Raw genomic sequence first — 9,245 nt, 5'->3', positions numbered from 1 at the left:
AGTGAGGTCACAGATAAAGGATGGATAGTGAGGTCACAGATGCTGTGCTCTTTCTTCCTTTACATAGTTTCTTTGCCCAAAGGTTAAAATGAAAGAAATAAACAAACAAAAACATGTATTGGGGGACATGCCATAGGGTTTGGGGGAACTGGGGGATATTCCATGGGGTATGGGGGACTGGGGGACATGCTGTGGGGTGTGGAGGCCAACTCACAGGAGTTGCTTTAAGTCTCGTTCTGCCGTGTGAGTTCCCTAAACTGAACTCTCATCATCCCTACGCCCACTGAGCCATCTCACCAGCCCACATAAAGGCTTTTGGGGTTTGTTTTTGTTTTGTGTTTGACACAATTAGGATAAGAATAGTATTGTGTAGACCATTCCACTGCAGGTTTACTTTGGGAAAGTAAAGAGTCTGCAGCAATGCACAGCATGGCTCCATAGTCCAGGCTGGCCATGAGCTCACAGCTTTCCTCCTGCCTCAGCCTCCCAGATTGTAAGTATGAGCTACCACTTCCAGGCCATACTTGGTTTTGTTACTTTTGTTATATTGAAAACATTTTCCTATGATATCAGATATTCTTCACAATAATTTTAATTTAATGAAAATATAAAGGATATGTCTTTAATCATTGTAATCAGGCATTTAGACTGTTTACATTTTAAAATACATAACGCTAAACTAAATATCATATATATTAATAAATTCATACCCCTAGGATTGACTATTTTTAACTGTATGGTGAGGCAGTTTCAAGTATGACTGGAGTGGAAATATTAATTTGCTTGACATTTCTGGAAAGCAGCTTAGCATCCTGTACTAAAAAGTGTGCGATCAGCTTGGTAGCTCATGTTGAGTTTTGTCTCTTGGTTTATGAAGCCCCTGTGCAGATCATGGAGTGTCCTGTGTGGACTGATAAAGTAGCTATCCAACTGCACTCAGTCAGACTCATCAAGTGATACCCTTAAAATCTGAGTTATCATCTATGAATTATATCTCCATTTTAAAGTTAAAGAGTACGGCTAGGGAGATATATCCTAGGATGGAGCATCCGCCTGGGGTCTACAAGGTCAACCTCCAGCACCACACTCGACAAAATTAAAATATGGAAAGGCAAGGCTCTGCAGCACCGGACTGATACGTTTTCTTGATATACTCATCAAGATTTGTTTCCTCACGTGTAGTCCCGTGTGCTGAATGTCATATCCCATACCCACTTGATGTCATCTGGCTCTGGGGTGCACACTGAGAAAGACACTCTATAGCAGGTCCTAGGAGGACATTATAGGCCTGGAGAGACCGCCCAGTGATTAAGAATGAATACTACCCTTACAGAGGACCCAAGTTCAGTGCCCAGCACCCACATCAGACGACTTATGATGACCTGTAACTCCAGCTCAGGGAGCCCAGCGTCCCTCCTGGCCACCATGGGCGCCGGCTCTCACAGGCACACAGATGCACACAAATGCATGCGTCACTTTACAAATAATAAAAGTAAATACTTTTTATAAAAAAGAGTCTAATACTAAGGACTAAATTATAGTGTACATCTACTACGTACTACACATTGCTTTAGTACCTTATACCTCTGCTGTCTAAACAGCGGTCTCCAGCCACATGGAACTAGTGAGCTCTTGACTGGCTAGTTGGCTTTGAGGTGCATTCCAAGAATAAAAGACATTGTGGATTTCAAAGAAAACACACACAAAAATGTAAAATATCTCACTAATAATTTAAGGTAATTATGTGCTAAAATGATAATCTTTGGGTATATGAATGAACTATTATAATTAAATTTCTCTTTATTTTAGTTTTTAAATGACTACCAAACCTTTTAAATTGCCTATGCAGCACACACTTGAAACTTGTAAATATTTTCAATTTTGGTTTTGTTCAATTTTGAGACAGGATCTCTCTACATAGCCCAGGCTGTCCTGGAACCCCCTCTACCTCCGGAGGTTAGAATTAAAGGCGTGCCACCATGCCTGACCCATTCAATTTTGCTTAATTTCTGTAACAAGCCAATGAGGTCTAATTGCTCAGGTGAAAAAGCTGGGGCAAGAAAAGACCATTAACCCAGTGGTAGAGCTAGAGCTGAGCCCAGTGTGTGTCTGTCTGTCCCTCCCTCCCTTCCCCCTTTCTGTGTGTGTGTGTCCCACAACTGAAATACTATTTTGGGAAGATTTACCTGCCGTGCTTTTCAGATCCTTTGCTTTCAAATGGTACGTGTAAGGTTGGCAAGTCATGCAGCCTCTGTCCAGTGAGAAAATAACATAAAATGAGGAACCAGAATCATTTCACTTGGGGGCTTTTGGCATCCCAAATAAAATTTAAGTCAAAATAATTAAACTGATTAATTAGTGGAGACACTGGGAAGACTTGAAGCCAGGAGGGCTGCTGAATGTTGCCAGCAAGAGCATCATAGCTCTTACCTTAACAAGTAACACTAGACACTTGGCCCTTCTCCTCTAACCACAAGTAGGTTCAATCCCTGAATTATTTACAGAAAAATTAGGATACTATGACGTAATTTGCATGTCAAAGAGAAAGGAACCCATACACCAGTCTCCTGCACTTGGGTCGGTCAGGATCCCTTTGAGAGCATCAGGAACATGTTGGCTTTGTAGAGATTTTCTTTGTGCAAAGGTTTGTTTTCTTCCTGCCACTGACCAGCTTCCCCTTAGTACTGACTGTGTGAAGTTCTGTTAGCGTGTGCTGTGCCTGTGAGAGCTTATGCCTAACACAAAAGTAGACGCTTATGAGGATGAAGTAGACTTTAACCAGGACTCAGGCTAAGGATGTCTCCTGACTCTTGTACACTAGAACATCTTTAAACTAAAGACAACTTTTCATCATAAGAACAATATAGAATTCTTATAGAAAAAAAAAATGATACAGTTAGGGCCAGGAGAGACAGCCCAGCAGTGAGAGCACTGCTGCTCTTGCAAGAACCCAGGTTCGGCTGCTAGACCCACCTGACATCTCATAGCCATCTAGAACTCCAGTTCCCAAGGATCCCTCTTCTGCCTCTGCAAGCAGTGCACACACATAAACAAACAAACAAATGAATAGTAACATTTTTAATAAACACAACTAGACCAAAATAAGGTACTAAATAAAATATCAAACTCCCGTTAGGGCTGCTGCCCCTGTCCTAGTGCAGAGCTTCTGGTCTGTCAGTGAGTGTGCACACCTTCCCCTGGCCTAGTGCAGAATCTCCAGTGAGTGTGCACACCTTCCCCTGGCCTTTGGTTTTCCAATCTGGCTCTTCCTTTGCAGCCTGGATTGGCCTCGAACTTTCAGCTCTCCTGCCTTCACCTGAGATTAAAGGTGTGTGGTTCCACATAAGCAATTTTAGATAAAAGACAGTGTGCTTTCAGTAAAAACATGTCTATGTCATTTTCATCCATGGAATTGTATTCTGTTGTTCGATTAACCAATCATCGGTGTTTTCTTCACTAACAATATTTAGTATGCACCTATTCTGGAGCTGTCTTTGACAACAAACACCATATAGAGATGACTAATGAAATACTTTTGGGGGGACAGGGTTTCACTAGCTCTGTAGATCAGGCTAGCTTTGAATTCTCAGACATCCACCTACCTCTGCCTCCTGCATGCTGGGATTAAAGACTGTCACTACAGCCAGACTTCTTTTGGATGCAGGATCTCACGTAGCCCAAGCTGGCATCCAAGCTGCTGTATACTTAAGAATGGCCTTTAGTGATCCTCCTGTTTCCACTTCCTGAGCATGCAGATTGCATGTGTGCCCTACCATACCTGTTATATGCGGTGCTGGAGATTGAACCCAGGGCTCCATGCATGCTAAAAAAGTGCCTGGCTGATAGTCTTTGTAACTGTTCACCCTTAGAAGCAGCGTCTGCCACAACTCTATCTCTATGTGTCCTTACACACTAGCCACGCAGGATAGCCACTGAGCAGGAACCACACATGAGGAAGCTCTCTTCTCTGCAGACAGGATCTCCCTTAACTTTCCTAATCCAGGAAGTAAGGTCATTGTGATCTCAACGTCCAGATGAAAACCAGGAGACATTGAATCATTTGCTTGGATCACATCTGGGAAGTACAGAGCTAGTGTTCAAGCTCAAACGCATGGGCTAGTAGCAAAGTGAAGAATAGGCTGCATATGAGGGTACAAACATTGTCCATATGCTAAATTTCCAGTCAGAGAGGGCGGTGTTGTTGTTTTAAGACAGGGTCTTATATAACCTTGGCTGGCCCTAAACTCAGTGTGTGGACAAGGCTGGCCTTGAACTCGTCTTCCTGCCTCCACCTCCTGAGTGCTAGGATTTTCATTCTATTCTTATAGTTATGGTTGCTCTGACAAACTGCTGTGGTGTTGGGTGTCCACAGGGGTGAGGAAGCATATCTGTGGGTCTGTCTTTCTGTCACTGATGCCCTCTTGGACCTGCATGACTGATACAAAAGCAGTTCTTTCCCCTGGAGTCATCTCCCTCGCAGGCATGAGGGCCTTTCTCCTTCCTTCCGCTGCACTCCAGCAAATCACACCCAATGCTGGCTTCTCCCAGAGTCCCCATGTTTGCATATGACCTGTTCCTTCTCACTGAGAGAAGAAACTGGGCCAAGAGCTCCTGTTTGTTTTCCTTTGCTTTGTTTTTCTTTTTCTCCTAAGTTGGGTGTCAGTAAAAGACAGGAATTAAGGAGTTGCTTTGCTTGTAACAGACGGATGTAGCATTCATAGGAAGGTATGAGGACCCTTGGGATGATTGGTGGTTATTAAGACAATGTTTTCTAGTTAACTCAGTGTTTCACAGTGTGTCCTGCAGGAAGTGTGTTTGAGGAGACATGGATAGATGCATTTTAAAGAGTGTGCAGACAACAAAGTGGTAAAGGACTGCATGCTGTCTGGGAAAGTCACACGACACCGTAGCATGCTAAAGATGCCGAGGAACTGTACAGAGAGACCGCTCAGATTTGGGGCTTATCACTAGATATTTAGAAAAGGAGATGTAACATATTCAATAGAAAGCACGCTGCAGTGATCATGCGAACTGTTGGCCTAACTCAAGGATGCAGTGCTGCCCAGCACCCACATGCTTCTCTCTGGTTACAGCTCTCATCTTCCCTTTAACACAGAACTGTGCATCTCTCTCCGTTGGTCATGGATTTCTAAATAACATGTTCAGTTTTGCTCAGTTTGAGTCACGACAAAAATGGTGTTACAGTTTCCTTGTGAGCATCACCTCTGTGATTTATCTGCATCATTGCTTGTGACCCTGCTCACTCGGTTCTCAGTGCTGTGTCACATTTCTTTCTGTGGACAAACCATTTCTTGGCCACCTGGCAATTGAAATCTGGAAAGGTTTGTTGTTGTTGTTGTTGTTGTTGTTGTTGTTGTTTTACCTATTTTGCTATTGTTTCTTTCAAGGAGAAAGAGAAATCTGAGGCAAGAGTAGTTACTGGCACTTGATTCTGTTGTTTGTGAGCATAAGAGATGCTTACGGCAACTGTACGCTAGCACTTGAGGCAGGAGAGAAGAGGGGGAGGATGCACCTTTCTTCAATGATCCCAGGCTCCACCCAGGGAATTAAAGAAACCTGTATCTCTCAAATTAGAATATGATTATAGCCGGGTGTGGTGGCGCACGCCTTTAATCCCAGCACTTGGGAGGCAGAGGCAGGCGAATTTCTGAGTTCGAGGCCAGCCTGGTCTACAGAGTTCCAGGACAGCCAAGGCTACACAGAGAAACCCTGTCTCGAAAAACCAAAAAAAAAAAAAAAATATGATTATAATTCCTGGGAACATGCAAGAATACAAAATAAATGTGACATGTCTTTTGGAGTATTTATTTTCATATAATTTGGGAGATATGCAAAGAATTAAATTAATAAAATAATATGAACTTGGAGGCAGGAAAGTGCAAAGGCTTCCAGGAAAATAGACAATCCCACGTACTGGGATCTGGTGTGTGCCACACTTGGCTTAAGGCTAGTTCTAATTACATGGTACATAAAGACATAAAAACTACATATTCTGTTTTTATATTGCACATACTTAGTGTATATATGGAAGGGGTGTGCATACCATGAACACAAATGGACATTAGATGACAACTTGTGGGCACTAGTTCTCCCTTGCCACCACGGGCATCCAATGCTCAGACTCAGCACATCAGGCTTGGGGTCACGCACCTTCTCCCACAAAGCCACCTCACCAGCCAGACAGTGCATGCGTACATTAGCTAGTCAGTCCCCACAAACCAGCTTCCCCTCCTTCCATCATCCTGCCTCACGTGTAATGTCTGCCTGTGGACTATAGTGAAAATGACAAAGATGATGATTTAGATATGGATGTACATATGCCGACTTGCTGAAGTATTGTTTGGGAACAGTTGTTCAAAGCAATTACCTTAATAATTAACACAACATTAATGCTGTGAGTGTTGGTTTCTGGTTTGTCACCAGAGACTAAAAACTAAAGAAGATACAAGCATTTTAAAAAGAATTCTTTTTATTTTATGAGAGTTTGCCTCCATGTGTGCATGTGTGCGTGTGTGCGTGTGTGCGTGTGTGCGTGTGTGCATGTGTATCCCTGGTGCCTGCAGAGGCTGTCAGATGCCCTGGAACTGGAGTTACAAATGTTTGTGAGCAACATGGGAGTGCTGGGAACTTCCGGAAGTGCTCTTAACCGCTGAGCCACCTCTCTGGCCTAGCACCTGCTTATCTGTGTAGACTCAAGAGTTTTCAGGGTTTGCTTTTCTGAGTTAAGAGTGAGGCTCTCTCAGTCCGTCCATCTGTAGAGCCAGGCAGCACCCTGGCGGCAGCCCACTCCGAGCAGCCAGCATGTTGACTCCAGTCCTAGTGTCTGTGCTATACCTTGCCCAGATGTGCTGTGCATCTGGCTCTCTCTTAAGGTAGGACTCATAGCTGTGGTCCTGCACACATGTCGTTCAGTGCAATCCAGTCATGCACAGTAAACATTTGTTAAATTAAATTTAACTGAACTGGGTTGGATCCTAGCTCCACAAGAGATATTTTAGTTTGTTTTTAGGTGAGATTGATTTTTTAGAAATCTAGACAAGCCATTCTTTTTGTCTCATTGTTTTTAAACACAGTCTAAATTTAGGGTGCAGCTACCAATATGTTCATTGCCCATAATTTTTAAGCACTCTGAGCAGTGAGTCATCAAAGTCCCTAAATAGATATTTGAAAAGTCACAATAGCTCTGGGAAACAAAATTAGGTTTGGCAAATACCGTGTTTTCTCTTTGCAGTCAGGAATGTGTGGTCTTACTGATCTCATGGGAGGAACGTTCTGTATAATTTTAGCGAGTTCTTTTCCCTTCGTACTAGAGTTGGGAATGAGCAGAGATCACCTGACGAGCTCCGATGGGGCGGCCAGCCGCTTCCTCCTTGCTGGAAACCACTGCTGGGCCTGTTTCCTTCCCAGATGGCAGTACTGCGTCCTCCTGACCCTGATTCAGCCCCTCCAGCATTGCCAGTCCGATGGTGAAAGGAGGCCACACAGAGGCACCTGTGTTTCAGTAGAAGGCAATGCCACGGCCTCCTTCCCTTCATTTTTTGTCCCTAATGGAGTTTAGAGTTTAAATCCTCCAAGCTCCTATGACGCAGGGTGAGGTACTTTCCACCCTTCCCTCACCACAGTGCATGCTTACAAATGCTGTCAAAATAACCCTAATGTTAGCGAGAAGCCCCTATCACCAGTGAGCAGTGACTTTATCTAATTCATTTATCCAGCATGCTGTGACACACATCATACACACAGGAAGGCTTTTTGGAAAGATTTTAAAGAGGAAAGAATACCCAATAGGATAAGATCTGTGTTTTAGGAAAATATATGTAATTTGTACTAATGTATCATGTTCCTAAGGTAGTGGTTATCAACCTGGGGGCGTGCACATATCAGATAACCTACATACCAGATATGTACATTGTGAGTCATAACAGTGGCAAAATTAGTTATAAAGTAGCAACAAAATAATTTTATAGTTGAGGGTTACCACATGAGGAACTGTATTAAAGGGTCATAGTCTTAGGAAAGTTGAGAACCACTATCCTAAGGTAATATATAAAACCTTGCCTTTAAAAGATCTGGGGTCCCATAGTTTCTTTTCACAGTTTCAGTGGGTAGGGACACCTGCCGCCAAGCCCGATGACCTGAGTCGAACCTCTGACCTCTACACAAACACTGTGGCACATGTCCTAGCATAGCAGCCTCACTTAGGATCTTGTCACTTAGAGAAAAGGCTGTGTGATGCCAGCCTGCATCACAGTGAGCTCCAGGCCAAGAGAAGGAAAACACAGTAATGTGCACAAAGGCGTTGTCCTCCTGGGCGGGATGGTCTAGCCGGCACACAGTATCGCCCAGAACTTCTTCAGCTTTATTCGTGTTTCTTACCCAGGTCACTGCCGCGAGGGTGGTGCTCTGTTTTGGTGAGGCTTTTGCTTTTCTGCCAAATAACCTGGAATCTCTTTGTCAGTTTCCTAGAGGAAGTCCTGGCTTCTGGGCTGCACAGCCGCAGCAGGGAGAGCTCGCAGGCCACCTCAAGGTCAGCAAACAGAAGATGAGATGGCAGTGGAGAGCATCGAGAATGTCACAGCCTCCTCTTGCCTGCCTCGGCCGTTCCCTGCTGACCAGGGGCTTTGGGCTGGCCCTTGTGTTTGCTCTGACTCACTCCAGGTAACCCCGATTCCTGAACTGCTGGAACAGACCCCGGGACTGCTGATGATGAGCCCACCCCAATCCACTTGTGATTCTGCATCAAATAAATATGTTCTTTGTGTATTTGACAGCACAGTGGCTTCAGTGTTTGATGGGCTTTGTTGAGATGGTCCATGAGAAATGTGTTGTCAGAGGTAAGAGGGATTCAGAAAGCCATGTGGTACACATGGTACCATCACTTATGTCCTGACTTCTCTTGATATCCTGAACAAGTGAAGTTCTGACATGAACCAGCCATGTTAAGGACCATGCTATCAGACCTTTGCAAAGTTGGCAAAGCCTTTCCCCCAGGTCAGGTTCAGACTGACCTCCTACAGACACCACCTACGGAGACCAGCCTGAGACTACTCCCCTATAGACAGACACCACCTACCGAGACCAGCCTGAGACTGCCCCCCCTACAGACAGACACCACCTACTGAGACCAGCCTGAGACTGCCCCCCCACAGACACCACCTACCGAGACCAGCTTGAGACTGTCCCCCTACAGACAGATATCACATACCAAGACCAGCCTGAGACTG

The 9,245-nt window shown here is 44.4% G+C and overlaps 1 protein-coding gene across 1 annotated transcript in view; it reads left to right on the top strand.

Moving 5' to 3' along the window:
- Vps45 (vacuolar protein sorting 45 homolog) overlaps nt 1–8,794 on the top strand; it is a 60,067-nt gene extending 51,273 nt beyond the window's left edge. Inside the window, exon 15 of the mRNA XM_021195537.1 lies at nt 8,480–8,794. Within this exon, the coding sequence (XP_021051196.1) occupies nt 8,480–8,567 (88 nt within the window). The 3' untranslated portion in view covers nt 8,568–8,794. The remainder of the gene's footprint in view (nt 1–8,479) is intronic.
- Nucleotides 8,795–9,245: the final 451 nt, after the last annotated feature.

The sequence above is a fragment of the Mus pahari genome, chromosome 4 (genome assembly GCF_900095145.1).
Source record: "Mus pahari chromosome 4, PAHARI_EIJ_v1.1, whole genome shotgun sequence".
Taxonomy (NCBI): domain Eukaryota; kingdom Metazoa; phylum Chordata; class Mammalia; order Rodentia; family Muridae; genus Mus; species Mus pahari.
The sequence above is the reverse complement of the archived record's forward strand: the minus strand, read 5'-3'. Positions and strand labels throughout refer to the sequence as shown.